The 16,064-nt window shown below is 41.5% G+C and overlaps 1 protein-coding gene across 4 annotated transcripts in view; it reads left to right on the top strand.

Moving 5' to 3' along the window:
- IQCK (IQ motif containing K) overlaps window positions 1-16,064 on the top strand; it is a 187,882-nt gene that overhangs the window by 47,750 nt on the left and 124,068 nt on the right. For all 4 annotated transcript variants that reach the window (XR_008373316.1, XM_053556260.1, XM_053556259.1 and 1 more), the window contains exons 5-6: window positions 9,405-9,457; window positions 9,566-9,667. Coding sequence is in view for 3 of the 4 variants with exons in the window: in XM_053556260.1 (XP_053412235.1) it covers window positions 9,405-9,457; window positions 9,566-9,667 (155 nt within the window). In the remaining variant the exon portion in view is untranslated. The remainder of the gene's footprint in view (window positions 1-9,404; window positions 9,458-9,565; window positions 9,668-16,064) is intronic.

Genomic DNA, 16,064 nt, shown 5'->3' with positions numbered 1-16,064 from the left:
GGGAGTGATGGTTGCTGGATGTTGAATTAATAATCACACTAGGGCCGGGCGGCACTTGTGGCTCAAAGGAATAGGGCGCCAGCCCCATATACCGGAGGTGGCAGGTTCAAACCCAGCCCCGGCCAAAAACTGCAAAAATAATAACAATAATAATAATAATAACAACAACAACAACACTAGGGCCATGTCATTGAATTAATAATCACACTGGGGCTCATTTTCTTTATCTCTGGTGTTTAGCACAGGGCTGGACACATAGGAGATTCTCAGTAAATGTCTGTTGAATATTGAATAGTGCACCATGCTTAATGCAGAAAGAAATTAGGAGTTTTATGTATAAGTAAAATGATGGCTGAAAATAAATTCCATCTCAGCTTTATTTTTTTTTTTTATTAAATCATAGCTGTGTACATTGATATAATCATGGGGCATCATTCACTAGCTTCACAAACCATTTACCAAGTTTCACATATACCCTTGTAAGATGCACTGCTGGTGTAATCCCACCAATCTCCTTCCCTCTACCCACCTCCCCCCTCCCTCCCCTCCCTTTCCCCCTTCCCCCTATTCCTAAGTTGTAACTGGGTTATAGCTTTCATGTGAAAACCCTAAATTAGTTTCATAGTAGGGCTGAGTACATTGGGTACTTTTTCTTCCATTCTTGAGATACTTTACTAAGAAGAATATGTTCCAGCTCCATCCATGTAAACATGAAAGAGGTAAAGTCTCCATCTTTCTTTAAGGCTGCATAATATTCCATGGTGTACATATACCACAATTTATTAATCCATTTGTGGATCGATGGGCACTTGGGCTTCTTCCATGACTTAGCAATTATGAATTGGGCTGCAGTAAACATTCTGGTACAAATATCTTTGTTATGATGTGATTTTTGGTCTTCTGGGTATATGCCCAGTAGAGGAATTACAGGATTGAATGGCAGATCTATTTTTAGATCTCCAAGTGTTCTCCATATCTCTTTCCAAAAGGAATGTATTAATTTGCAAGAATTTGCAGCCCTCAAAGATATGAAAAATACAGTAGAATCCCTCAGCATCTCAGCTTTAAATATAGATTAAATGTGGAGTCTTTCTTTGACCTGTTGGTTTATTTTTATTTCCTTGCTTATTTTTTATTTTTATTTCTTTGATTTTTATTGTTGTTGTTATTGTTGTTGTTGAGACTGAGTCCCACTCTATGCCCTGAGCAGAGTTCAGTGGTGTCATAGCTCACTGCAACCTCAGACTGTGGCATCCCTCTGCCTCAGACTCCAAAGCCGCTGGGATTACAGGTGTTTGCTGCAGCGCCCAGCTGGGTTTTTCATTTTTTTTATGAGTCGGGGTCTCACTCTTACTCAGGCAAGTCTTGAACTCCTGAGCTCAAGCAATTCTCCCTCCTCAGCTTCCCACAGTGCTGGGATTATGGGTGTGGGTCACCTTACTGTTGACCTGTTGGTTTATTTAAAAAAAAAAAAAAGGTGGCATCTGGGGAGAGGCTATGAGACCACTTCTCCTATCCTATCCCATGGACCATAAAATTTTCCCATTCGGCTTTTGGGTGCTCATCAAATTCCATTACAATGAAGAATATTGTAAACCACAGTTAATATCAGGAAACTATTTCTAACTCCTGACAAGTCCTTTGATGATCTCATGACACTAAAATTTGCTACTATGAATAATTCCGTAAAACAACCCCTGTTTTTTCCTCTTTACATTCCATGCCCTTGTCATAATCATTTATTAAAGTTGCTTTCCTTTTTTTAATCAAATACCTGAATATCTTTTTTTTTTTTTTTTTTTGTAGAGACAGAGTCTCACTTTACCGCCCTCTGTAGAGTGCCGTGGCGTCACATGGCTCACAGCAACCTCCAGCTCTTGGGCTTATGCGATTCTCTTGCCTCAGCCTCCCGAGCAGCTGGGACTTCAGGCGCCCGCCACAACGCCCGGCTATTTTTTTTTGTTGTTGTTGTTGTTGTTGCAGTTTGGCCGGGGCTGGGTTTGAACCCATCACCCTCGGCATATGGGGCCGGCGCCCTACTCACTGAGCCACAGGCGCCGCCCCTGAATATCTTTTTAAAAGTACAACTCTGGTCACTGAGGGGAGAAACTCCATTTCCTGGGTTTGACCGATAGGAGAAGTTAGAAATGCCATCAACTTTTGTTTGAAAAAAATTCTAAAGAGTAGAGAAAATAGATTCTGGCAGGAAAGGTGTGGTAGAATTATTTCAGCATTATTCCTTTTCATCAAGAACACTTTTAGAAATGACCGTGTGGTCTGGGTGGGGGTGGGGGTGGGGCAGCTAGAAGTCTTAGTCAATGTTATTAGTGCATATTTTGAACTTCTGTTGAGAAGTATTATTTTTCTCTGATGAAATTCTGACTTGGTTTAAAAAATGTAAACACCTGTTGGAAGTTTGCTATGATAAGTATTTTGGCATCTGCTCATAGGCAAAGTGGTTGCTTGTTTCTGGGATCATAGTTTTTGACTAGTGTTTGTCATGTCTGGGAATTCTTGGGTATCTCAAAGTGTATTGTAGAAAATCTCTTATGGGGGAAAGGATGTTCTATGCACATGGCAGGTCCACGGTACTTAAGTGCTGCTCTTCATCCTTCCTGTGTCCATGTCCACGTCACCCGGACTATAAGTGATTGAACTAGGGGTGTGTATCAGGCCCTTGGGCAGCCCCTTTTAGATGGCAAAGTGGCCATGAAATGGTATGGTCCAATTGTTTTGCCCAACAGGAATAATCTGTCCTGGGAGCGTCTAGCAGATCATTTCAATGAGATTCTCCTTTCTGGGGAGTTGGTATGTTGTATTATCAAGAGAAAAGGCAGACTGCAGTGGACTGTAGTGTAGGTAGAAGGAGAGATATGCCAAGCAACAAGGACAAAGCTTTAAAAGCCATTAGATAGCAGGCCTTGAAGGCAGAGAGAGGAAGGAGAGAGACTCTGTTAGAACTGCAGAAGAGAAGCAGCAAGCAATAAAAAAAGCCATGCCAAGGAGATGAGTTCCTCATAGAACTAGAACTAGAACTGTTGGTAGATGACTGTTGTTAGGTGGCCTCTCCTGTGCCCTAAGCAGCCATGAACAATGGTGCAGTTCTTCCTGAGATCTGGCTCTACCACCAGCCAGAGATTTTTTTTTTTTTAGAGACAGAGTCTCGCTTTGTCGCCCTTGGCAGAGTACTGTGGTGTCATAGCTCACAGCAACCTTCAGCTCCTGGGCATAGGTGATTCTCTTGCCTCAGCCTCCTGGGTAGCTGGGACTATAGGTGCCCACCACAGTGCCCAGCCATTTTCTGTTGCAGCCTGGCTGGGGGCTGGGTTTGAACCCGCCACCCTCGGTATATGGGGCTAGCACCCTGCCCACTGAGCTACAGGCACCACCCAAGATTTTTTTTTTTTTTTTTGGTTTTTTTGCAAGGGCTAGGTTTGAACCCACCACCTTCGGCATATGAGACCGGTGCCCTACTCCTTGAGCCACAGGCGCCGCCCCCAAGATTTTTATTTTTAATTGGGGGAGACAGAATCTCACTTTGCTACCTTCTGTAGGGTACTATGGCGTCATAGCTCACAGCAACCTCAAACTCTTGGGCTCAGGCAATTCTCTTGCCTCAGCCTCCCTAGTAGCTGGGACTATAGGCACCCAGCACAATGCCCAGCTATTATTTTTGTTGTTATTTGTTTGTTTAGCAGGCCCAGGCTGGATTTGAACCCACCAGCCCCGGTGCATGTGGCTGGCGCCCTAACCACTGAGCTACTGGCACCTAGCCCAATGAGATTCTTATTTTTCCTACCACCCCTTCTACCTTTCCAGTCACCTGCTATGCTAGAATACATTATTGTTCAAAAATGCTTTGGGTCTCTTTTGAAGGATCATGTGATTCCTTTGCTCAGTGGAATGGATGGACCCGACATATGTTATTTTCAAACACATGCTTAAAAAGTCAAAACACAGTTCACCATATTCTTTTTATTGGTTGTGCTAAGAGGTGAGACTTTAGATAGAAGCAGCTCTGTCAGCCTCAATCTCACGGTAAAGACCACATGAGACAGAGAGCCGTGGCTGATTAAAGTGTTCATATAATATGAATGAAAAATAAACTATTGCTGATATAAACTACTGAGATTTGGTTGTTCTTGCAGCAAAATTTAGCCTGATCTGACCGGGGGTGGGGAGGAACCCAGTAACAGAGATGCTATGCTCTGAATGTGTTGTGTCCCCTTCAAATTCGTATGATGAAACCTAATCTCCAGCATGATGATGTGGGGGGACAGGGCTTTGAGAGGTGATTAGGTCATGAGGATGAAGCCTTCTGAGTGGGATCAGTACTCTTATAAAAGAGGCTCCAGAGAGCTAGCTACCTTGCCCCTACCTTGAGAGCACAGTGAGGAGGTGCGATCTATGAGGAACCAGACACCAAATCCACTAGCTCCTTTGTCCCGGACTTCCTAGCCTCCAGAAGGTGAGAAAGAAATGTTTATTGTTTATAAGCCAACTAATTTATGATATTTTTTATATAGAAGCCCAGATGGACTAGGATGGTGAATAAACTGAGCATATTTTTATCCCTTGCAATAATCTCAAAGAGTCTCAACCAACACAATGCCCTAGCCAGCCACACTCAGTCCACTGAAGTCACAGCCTGTGCTTTTGACTTTTCTGGGGTGAAATTCTGTTAGTTGCCCAGTGCAGATTCAGTTGCTTTCAAATTCCGGTTGTTTTTCTTCCCAGTCCTCAGGCCTCTAGTGTGTCTCTTATAGGTTTACCCAACATAAAAATTGGTACAAAATACTGTCTGGATTGAAACCTTATGAATTTCGGCCTTTTCTTTCATGTGGTCTTGGTCTATGATGATTTTCTCCTCCTTTGTCTGCTGCCACTCCATTTATTTTTATTTGGTTTTATTTTGCTTTTTTTTTTTCTTAAGAGAAGGTCTCTCACTCTGTTGCCATGATCAGAGCTCACTGCATCTTCCAATTCCTGGGCTTAATCAGTCCTCCTGCCTCAGCCTCCTTAGTAGCTGAGACTAGGATTACAGATGTGTTCCACCATGCCTAATTTTTTTTTTTTTTATTGTTTGGAATTCATTGAGGGTACAAAGAATTAGGTTACACTGATTGCATTTATTAAAATATGTCTTATAATTGCGTCTGGCCCCCAAGAGGTGTGCCATACACGGTGACCCCCGTCTCCCATCCTCCTCCCCTCTCCCCACTCCCTCATTTCCTTACACCTGACTTATATTAGGTCATCTACTGCCTTCTTATTAGAATTGAATACATTGGATTCTTGCTTCTCCATTCTTGTGATGCTTTACTAAGAAGAATGTGTAAAAAAAAAAAAAAAAAAAAAGAAGAATGTGTTCCACCTCTATCCAGGTTAATATAAAAGATGTAAAGTCTCGGGCGGCGCCTGTGGCTCAGTTGGTAGGGCGCCTACCCCATATACCGAGGGTGGCAGGTTCAAACCCAGCCCCGGCCAAACTGCAACCAAAAAATAGCTGGGCGTTGTGGCGGGCGCCTGTGGTCCCAGCTACTCGGGAGGCTGAGGCAAGAGAATCGCTTAAGCCCAGGAGTTGGAGGTTGCTGTGAGCTGTGTGAGGCCACGGCACTCTACCGAGGGCCATAAAGTGAGACTCTGTCTCTACAAAAAAAAAAAAAAAAAAAAAAAAGATGTAAAGTCTCCATCTTTTTTAATGGCTGAATAGTATTCCATGGTGTACATATACCACAACTTGTTAATCCATTCCTGGGATTAGATTGTTTCCACATTTTGGCAATTTTAAATTGAGCTGTGATAAACAGTCTAGTGCAAATGTCCTTATGATAAAAGGATTTCTTTTCTTCTGCGTAGATGCCTAGTAATGGGTTTACAGGATCAAATGGGAGGTCTAATTTGAGTTCTTTGAGGACTCTCTATACTTCCTTCCAAAAAGGTTGTATTAGTTTGCAGTCCCACCAGTAGTGTAAAAGTGTTTCTTTTTCTTCACATCCACACCAGCATCTGCAGCTTTGAAACTTTGTGATATGGGCCATTCTCACTGGGGTTAGGTGCTATCTCAGGGTAGTTTTTGTTTGCATTTCTCTGATGATTAGGGATGATGAGCATTTTTTCTAACTAATTTTTTAATTTTTTATAGAGACAGGATCTCTCTATGTTGCCCAAGCTGGTCTGGAACTTTTGGTCTCCGGCGATCCTCCTGCCTCAGCCTCCCAAAAGATTGGGATAACAGATGAGAGCCACTGTGCCTGGTGACCCCCTCCCATTTTATTATTATATAAAAAATGTTTCAAGCAGATAGAAGAACTGAGAGACTTTTAGAGCAAATATCCACGTATCAGCCACCTACATTCTACATTTACTATTTTGTTTGATTTATTTTATCACAAATCTATTCACCAGTCCATCAGTCTGTCCCTGTGTCCGTGCACCTTGGCTTTTGGCTGCATTTCAGAGTAAGTTGCAGACTCGTGATAATGTCTTTTTCCTTGGCACTTAGTTTTTTTCCTTTTTAATTCTAGATTTAAAAGACAATTTTTTTGAGCTTTGTTTGAGGCTCCCTTAACTATTTCCTCTGCTCTCCCAAATTTGCTCATTTTCACCCTTTAACAATCTAGAGCTCAGTGCATTTGTCCACATTATATAAACCATGGGTACCCATACTATCTGAATCTCATGCTTTAATTTTTCTCTCTTCCTTCCTCTCTTATCTCTTCACTCACCACAACTTTTCATTTGCTTTCTTTCTCTCTTTCAGCTCCCCAGAAGATAATTTTTAAACTAAACAACAGCTGAACAATATCCCCACTGTTCTGCCTGTCTGGGTATGCACAGCACGTCCACACTTGCCCAGAACAGAAGGAAAACACAATTTCTTCTATTTTATTTCTTTGCATCAAAAGTGATTAAATATGTCTGCATGACCTTCATACATCAGACTGTTTGGCTATTTTTAAAGTCTATTTATTAGGATAAGTCAATCTGCATTCCCTTCATAGAAGAAATCTTTACCACTAAAGGATGCGATAAATGCCAAGGGAACAATGCATCTTTTGTGGGATGAGAGACAAACACTGCCATCTAACAATTGCCAGATTGTTTAAATATTATACGGCAATTCATGCTAGTTACATATTAGCATTGTTGTACAAGTATTTTCTTATTTTGGACAAAGATGGTTTTCTGAAGGGAATCCTACTCTTGCAAGGCAGATGAGAAGACCCCATTATGAGGTCTAGTACATTCTGTGTTATTGCCCTGGCCAGCAGTGTTTTAACTTTTTTTTTTTCTCATAAAAGCTTATTGGCAATGAGGTAAAAGACTGCAAATTACCTCCATCAATTCAGGCATCGCTATATTTTATTTACCAAAAGCTATAATAAAGCTTTCGGAAAAAATCTTAAGGCGACTTTCCTTTTGGTTGAACATCAATTATCACAACAATCTTTTCAACCTGATCTGGGATTATACAGGTGTGTTGGCCATTTCAAAGTGATGGGAGGAAAAAAGAAAAAAAAATACAGAAAAAAGCTTATAAAGGACTCATGCATGTTTATCTAACAAAAGCAATCAACCTCTCTTCCTTTGTCCTACTCAGATGGGCAAAGTAAGAATATATTAATATGATTAATTGACTTTATGCCAAATTCCAACACAGTCAAATATCTGCATATAGGCCAAGTGCAGTGGTTCACACCTATAATCCTAGCACTTTGGGAGGCTAGGGCAGGAGGATCACTTGGTGAGGTCAGGAGTTCAAGATAGCTGGGCTGTATATGACAGACTTTGTCTCTACAAAAAATAGAATAATTATCAGGGCATGATGATGCACTTGTAGTCTCAGCAACTCAGGAAGCTGAATCAGGAGGATTGCGAGCCTAGGAGTTTGAGGGTACAATGAGCTATGATGATGCCACTGCACTCTAGCCTGGGCAACAGGATGGAATCCTATCTCAAAAAAAATTAATATACAACTTTTGACTCCCCCCAAACTTAACTACTAATAGCCTACTGTTAATTGGAAGCCTTATTAATAATAGAGACAGTAAATTAACACTTATTTTGTATGTTATTTGTATAATATACTGCATTCTTTTTTTTTTTTTTTGTAGAGACAGAGTCTCACTTTATGGCCCTCCGTAGAGTGCCATGGCCTCACACAGCTCACAGCAACCTCCAACTCCTGGGCTTAAGCGATTCTCTTGCCTCAGCCTCTCGAGTAGCTGGGACTACAGGCTCCCGCCACAATGCCCGGCTATTTTTTGGTTGCAGTTTGGCCGGGGCCGGGTTTGAACCCGTCACCCTCGGTATATGGGGCCAGCGCCCTACCGACTGAGCCACAGGTGCCGCCCAATATACTGTATTCTTTTTTGTTGTTGTTGTTGCAGTTTTTTTCTTTGGCTGGGGCTGGGTTTGAATCCGCCATCTTCGGCATATGGGGCTGGCGCCCTACTCCTTGAACCACAGGCACCACCCAATATACTGTATTCTTATAATAAAGTAAGGTATAGAAAAGAAAATGTTGGACAGGGCGTAGTGGCTCATACCTGTAATCCTAGCACTCTGGGAGGCTGAGGCAGGTGGATTGCCTGAGCTCACAGGTTTGAGATCAGCCTGAGCCAGAGTGAGACCTAGTCTCTAAAAATAGCCAGGCATTGTGGTGGGCACCTATAGTCCCCGCTACTCCTATAGTCCCAGCTACTCTGGAGGCTGAGGCAAGAGAATCACTTGGGCCCAAGAGTTTGAGGATGCTGCAAATGGAAGACATTATTCTTAGTAAAGCATCACAAGAATGGAGAAGTATGAATCCTATGTACTCAATCTTGATATGAGGACAATTAATGACAATTAAGGTTATGGGGGGGGGCAGAAAGAGGGATGGAGGGAGGGGAGTGGGGCCTTAGTGTGTGTCACACTTTATGGGGGCAAGACATGATTGCAAGAGGGACTTTACCTAACAATTGCAATCAGTGTAACTGGCTTATTGTACCCTCAATGAATCCCCAACAATAAAAAAAAAAAAAAAAAGAGTTTGAGGATGCTGTAAGCTATGATGCCATGGCACTCTACCAAGTGCAATAAAGTGAATCTCTGTCTCCAAAAAAAAAAAAACAGAAAAGAAAGTTTTTAAGAAAATCATAAGGAAAAGAAAATATATTTACTATTCTTTAAGTAGAAGTGGAGCATCATAAAGGTCTTCATCCTGCTCATCTTCATGTTGAGTAGGCAAGGAAGAGTCAATTGTCTCAGAAGTGGCAGAGGCAGAAGGGGAGGCCAGAAAGGCAGGTGCACTCAGTGTGACTTCATTGAAAAAAAATCCACATATAAGTGGACCTATGCAGTTCAAAGCCATGTTGTTTAAGGGTCAGCTGTAATTTAATTATCTCTTCTCTCTTTAGAGGAAAAGAACCAAATTCATTGCCTGTGATTTTCTGACCGAGTGGTTATACAAGTAAGTTGTTCATGTCTTTGAATATTCAGTGACCCTAAGGATTCAGTAGTGTTCATTTGTAAGCAGAACAGCAACAATTGACTTGAAATCTTGCTTATTGTTTTCTTGTTCAACATATGGCATCATGACCAGCCAAAATCCAAAGAGGATAGGGGAGCAGTTCACAGAATTCTTCTCCATTCCGTTTGTGAAGGAGTACCTGGAGAAACAGTAAGTACAACACAGGCATTGGATAATTTATTACCAATTTTAAGATTGTGCTAGTGATAGTTTTCTCCAATCTAAGAGTATCTACTCATGTGATTTATCTAGGACTCTGGGTCAGTTATATCTGTGGCTCTTGTCTCTGGCTATTTTTAGCCTAGGCTAAGGTCATCTTATCCTTGCCAGTAATTTACTCAAGAAGCACTTCAGAAATAAAATAGAAAACTAAAAAAAAAAAATTCTTATCATAAGTAATTTATCTCTCCATTCTCTCATAGTTTCTCTCTCTCTCTGAAGGTCATTATGTCTCAGGAACTATTAACTAAATTTTCTAAATATTAAATTTTAGTTGTATGCCTCAATTTCCCATTTATAATGTTAGATAGAACATGACAGATAAATCTCTCATTGACCATTCTAATCTGAGTGTCCTTCCACCATGGAGGTAATCGGTTCAGACTACAGTGCATCCTTCCAGAGCTCTTAAAATTATTTCACTATATGAAATTAGTTTATATCATAACAAATCAGTAGTGTTCTTTGGTATGAGCTATTTCTGTCAATGCTATATAACAGTGATGATGATGATGGTGGCAGCTAATATTTATTGAGGACCTATATCATTGTTCTCAGCATTTATACCAGTGAACCAATTTGTTCTTTATAACAGTGTTATTACCAGTTCTGTTTTGCAGATAAGGAAATGTATTATTCTGCAGCTTGTTTTTATTTAGCCTAAATACATACTTTGTGTGTATATGTGTGACACAATCTTGCTCTGTTATCTGGGCTAAAGTGTAGTGATATCATTGTAGCTCATTGCAACCTCGAACTCCTAGGCTCAAATGATCCTCCCGTATCAGCCACCACACATGGCCAATTTTTCTATTTTTTGTAAAGAAAGGGCCTTGCTTTTGCTCAGGCTGGCCTTAAATTCCTGGCCTCAAGCAATCCACTTCCCAAAGTGCTAGGATTACTGGCGTCACAACCCCGAATACATACTTTTGAGATCTAGCCACATTAATTCAATTATAACTAATTCATACCTTTTGATGGCTTTATAGTATATTTTATTTCTAGATTTGCATAATACAGCCATTCATACAAGAAATAGTTACAGAGTACTACTATGTGCCAAACATCATTCCAAGTACTTGAGATAGAACAGTGAACAAAGTAGCTCTAAATCCCTGCCTTCATGGAATTGATAATATGTATGTTATATATATTTACATATGTAGTATATTCCAGATCATAAGTAAATAAGTAAAATAAAGTAAAAAAAAGAAAAATAAAGCAGAGGCTGGACATGGTGGCTTATATCCATAATCCCAGCACTTTGGAAGGCCAAGGAGGGAAGATGACTTAAGGCCAGGAGTTTGAGGCCAGCCTGGGCAATACGGTGAAACCCCACCTCCACGAAGTATTTAAAAATTTGCTGGGTGTGGTTGCACATGCCTGTAGTTCTAACTACCCTGTTTCCCCTAAAATAAGACATCCTCCGAAAATAAGACCTACTTACAGGACCGATAAGACGTCCCCTGAAAATAAGACCTAGCGCATCTTTGGGAGCACACCTTAAAATAAGACACTGTCTTGTTTTCGGGGAAACAGGGTAGCATGCAGGAGGCAGGGTGGGGGGAATACAAGTATATGGAATATTGAGGGGGCTAAATGTATAATAAAATTATATGTTAATTTTATATATAGTAGTCAGGAAAAATCTCACTTAGAGAATGACAGTCAAGCAATGTTCAAGACATACCTGGAAGAAAAGAGAGCTCAATGTAACAAAAATAACATATTTTGCCTGTTACTTTGAAAATGTTTCCATGCCTGGTCTTGCAAGAACAATGGCAGGAAATGGAATCCCAAGGAAATCAAGTGAGACTTACAAATTCACATATTAAGTAGAATAGAAGACCTTTAGTTAGACACTTAACTCTCAAATGTCACATCTTTTGCTTAAATCTGCTCCCCTTGAGAATGCCAAGTTAAATAGACTCTTGGCTGACTTTCTCCATTTTGAGAATTAAAAAACTCTAGATATTATCAGCTTTTTTTTTTTGTTTGTGTTTTTGCAGTTTTTTTTTTTTTGTTTGTTTGTTTGTTTTTGGCCGGGGCCGGGTTTGAACCTGCCACCTCCAGCACATGGGGCCGGTGCCCTACTCCTTTGAGCCACAGGCACCGCCATTGTTTGTGTTTTTGAGACAGAATTTCATTCACTATGTCGCCCTAGGTAGTGTAATATGGCTTCATAGCTCACAGCAACTTCAAACTCTTGGGCTTAAGCGATTCTCTTACTTCAGTCTCCCAAGTAGCTGGGACTACAGGCTCCCGCCACAACAACTGGCTATTTTTTTGTTGCAGTTGTCATTGTTGTTTTTTTGCAGGACCGGGCCATGTTGGTACCTGCCAGCCTCAGTGTATGTGGACTGCGCCCTAATCACTGAGCTATAAGCACCAAGCCATCAGTTTTTATTTTTTCTTTCTTTCTTTTTTTTAAGAGACAGAGTCTTACTTTGTTGCCCTCAGTAGAGTGCTGTGGTGTCACAGCTCACAGCAACCTCCAGCTCTTGGGTTTAGGCAATTCTCTTGCCTCAGCCTCCCGAGTAGCTGGGACTACAAGCACCGGCCACAGCACCTGGCTATTTTTTTTTATTGCAATTTGGCCAGGGCTGGGTTTGAACCTGCTACCTTCGGTATATGGGGCTGGTGCCCTACCCACTGAGCCACAGCCGCTGCCCATCATCTGTTTTTATTTATTTATTTATTTATTTATTTATTTTGAGACAGAGCCTCAAACTGTCACCCTGGGTAGAGTGCCGTGGCATCACAACTCGTAGCAACCTCCAACTCCTGGGCTCAAGTGATTCTCCTGCCTCCGCCTCCCAAGTAGCTGGGACTACAGGCTCCCACCAAGACGCCTGGCTATTTTTTGGTTGCAGCTGTCATTGTTGTTTGGCGGGCCTGGGTCGGATTCGAATCCACCAGCTCAGGTGTATGTGGCTGGCACCTTAGCCACTTGAGCCACAGGCACCGAGCCATCTGTTTTTATTTATTTATTTATTTGCAGTTTTTGGCTGGGGCTGGGTCTGAACCTGCCACCTCTGGCTTATGGGACTAGCGCCCTACTCCTTTGAGCCACAGGTGCCACCCCTCTATTTTTATTTTTTTTTTAATTTTTTGAGACTACACTTTGAAAGGAGGGCAATATTGGAAAATCTTGTTTGTTATTTAGCTTATATACCTGTGCCTAATTTTGTCCACTATGAAATGGAAGGCCCATAATTTATTGGTTTGCATATTTTTTTCTAAGACAAGATTTTTTTCAGTATCATTCTCCAAGTTGCTGCTTTGCGTCGAAAATGAAACATTTTCCCATGTAATAAACAATGAAAAAGAATATTAAAAATAAGAGAATTTCCCTAAATGAGAATCCATTCAAATCCCTAGTCATTTATTGTACAAATTTCTTAATTTAAAATGGCATCCGACATTTGCTACTTTACTTATGCTATAAGGTAGCAGTAACAATCTTTTCAGCTGCACTCATCAACAGAAATACAAGAACTCTTGCTTTAACTGGCATTTGTATTCTCTATCCAGACATCCTCAAACTGCGGCCCGCGGGCCATGTGAAGTGGTATGAATTGTATTTGTTCCCGTTTTGTTTTTTACTTCAAAATAAGATATGTGCAGTGTGCATAGGAATTTGTTCATAGTTTTGTTTTTTTTTAAACTATACTCCAGCCCTCCAACGGTCTGAGGGACAGTGAACTAGCCCCCTGTTTAAAAAGTTGGAAGATGCCTGGCTCTATACCATTACCTTTCAGAGAGATGCCCAGATGCATGATAAAAATTAACATGATACTAATCTAATTCATCTGATGCAACTACCCAGTTAAACTGCACAAAGCTTGGTGCTGTGGGAAAAAACAGCCTCTGGAGTGAGAGAGGTGTGGTTTACAACCAGTTAAAGTTTCTATAGTGAGCACTATAATACAGATGGTAACAAAACAGGAAAGGAAAATGTGGAAGCATGAGACCATCCACGTGCTCTCCCTAGCAGGCCTGGAGCCAGCCCAGCTGGGACAGTGGCCAAGCCTGTTTGTGCCCAGATTTGGTCCTGGGAGGCAAGAAGTCAGGTGCTGTTTTCTTCTCAACGATGGTCTTGAGCAGAAATAGACAAGCAAGTAGGAACCACGGTTTTTAAGGAGAATGAGGATGGGAGCTGGGAAATGATAAATGTCTAATCCACGTTTTCTCAACCTCAACGCTATTTAGGACTAGATCACTTTGTGTTGTGGGCAGCTGACCTGTGCATTGTAGGATGCTCAGCAGCATCTCTGGATGCCAGTAGCTCCTCCTACAGTTGTGACAGTCAAGAATATCTCCAGGGGCGGCGCCTGTGGCTCAGTGAGTAGGGCGCCGGTCCCATATGCCGGAGGTGGCGGGTTCAAACCCAGCCCTGGCCAAAAACCATAAAAATAAAAAAAATAAAAGCTTAAAAAAAAAAAAAAAAGAATATCTCCAGACACTGGCAAATGACCCCAAGGGTGGGTGGGGCAAAATCTCCCATGGTTGAAAACACTTGGTTTAATTCAGTGATTTTCTGTCCTGATTACACTTTAGAATCATCTGTAGAACTTTGGAAAAATATTGGTACCTGGCTTTACTCAAGATCCATTACACCAGAATCTTCAGGTATAGGATGGGCATTGGTATTCTTTTTTTTTTTTTTAGTTTCCCAGGTGATTGTAATGTATAGCCAGCTCATCTATCCATAGGGCATAAAAAATGCTGCATCTAGGAAATAATAAATAGTACAACTGAGCCATTATTCTGCTCAGCGTGTAAGCACTTTTAGATGTATTCTCTCATTTCACCTTTACAACAACACTAGGATATAACTACTAAAGCTGAGACTGGGAAGTCAGGAAGTTGACAGTGCAGTGAGGTGGGTCTTGGGCAAATATGGTGATTATTGGGGCAGGAGCATGATGGATGGACATTGTGAGTAGAGCTTAAAGATGTAGAATGGGCTCGGCTCCCATAGCTCAGTGAGTAGAGTGCTGGCCACATACACGGAAGCTGGCGGGTTCGAGCCTGGCCTGGGCCTGCTAAACAACTGTAACCAAAAAATAGCCAGGTGTTGTGGCAAGCACCTGTAGTCCCAACTACTCAGGAGGCTGTAGCAAGAGAATCACTTAAGCCCAAGAGTTTGAGGTTGATGTGGCCTGTAATACCATGGCACTCTACCACAGGTGACATAGTGAGAATTTGTCTCAAAAAAAAAGTAAGTGAGAGGGAAACTCTGTTAAGGCTTTTTAAAGGAAGCAAAACTTAAATCACAGTAGGACTTTAGGCAGTATTGGGTTGAGGTTAAGAGTATAAGTTTTCAGGACAAACCAATAGTCAAATTTCTACTCTACCACTTACTGATTGTGTGACCCTGGGCAAATGTTTTATTTATCTATTACTGTGTAACAAATTGCCCCAAAACTTAGTGACTTGAAACAATACATATTTATTATCTTAACAGTTTCTGTGGTTCAGGAATTTGGTAGCAGTTTAGCTGGATGGTTCTGGTTCAGAGTCTACCATGCGGTTTCAGTTGAGATGTCCCTGGGACTGCAGTATCTGCAGGCATCTGAAGGTTTGACTGGAGCTGGAGCTTCTGCTTTCAAGGTGGCACACCGTGGTGCTGGGTATTGGCTGGAGGCCTCAGATTTTCCCCTTACAGGTCTTTCCATGGGCTGCTTGTTTATCCTCACAATGCGGTGACTGGCTTCCTTCAGAATGAAAGACTCAATTCAAGCACAAGAAGGAAGCCACCCTGCCTTTTATGACCCAGTCATGGTATTCAAATGCCTCTATTTCCACCACATTCTATTAGACTAAGTACCCTATTTGAAGGGAGCATAATTAAGCATCATCTTATGAAGGGAGGAATATCAAAGAACCTGTGAACATACATCACGTTTTAAAAGTAGCATAGCAGGTCTGTCTCTAACCCTTCATTTCCTTGCTGGTAAATGTGGTGGTTGTGAAGCTGCAGGAAAATGATACAGCTACAAATGGGATGATGAACAGGTCCAGCCTGTAGTAATATGTGGCTCACTAGGTGCTAAGTAGTGGCTTGTTGCCATTGGCAGACATTGTAACTTTGGAAGGACATTCCGGGCTAAAGACCTAAAAATGGTAAAAAAAAAAAAAAAAGACAGGCCTTGGTCCAGCATAGCTGGCTTCTGGGGTGTGTGAGGACATAGGAATGAGAAGGGAGATAAGGCTGGAAGGTATTAATGATTACAGGATGAATTAATGGTTTTCAGTAAAAGTACGAGGCTTGGGCATTATTCCATAAGCAGGAGAGAGTATTCAAAGGTTTTTGAGTAGAGGT

Source organism: Nycticebus coucang, chromosome 12, assembly GCF_027406575.1.
Source record: "Nycticebus coucang isolate mNycCou1 chromosome 12, mNycCou1.pri, whole genome shotgun sequence".
NCBI classification, from domain to species: Eukaryota; Metazoa; Chordata; class Mammalia; order Primates; family Lorisidae; genus Nycticebus; species Nycticebus coucang.
This window is presented reverse-complemented; position numbering and strand designations above follow the sequence as displayed.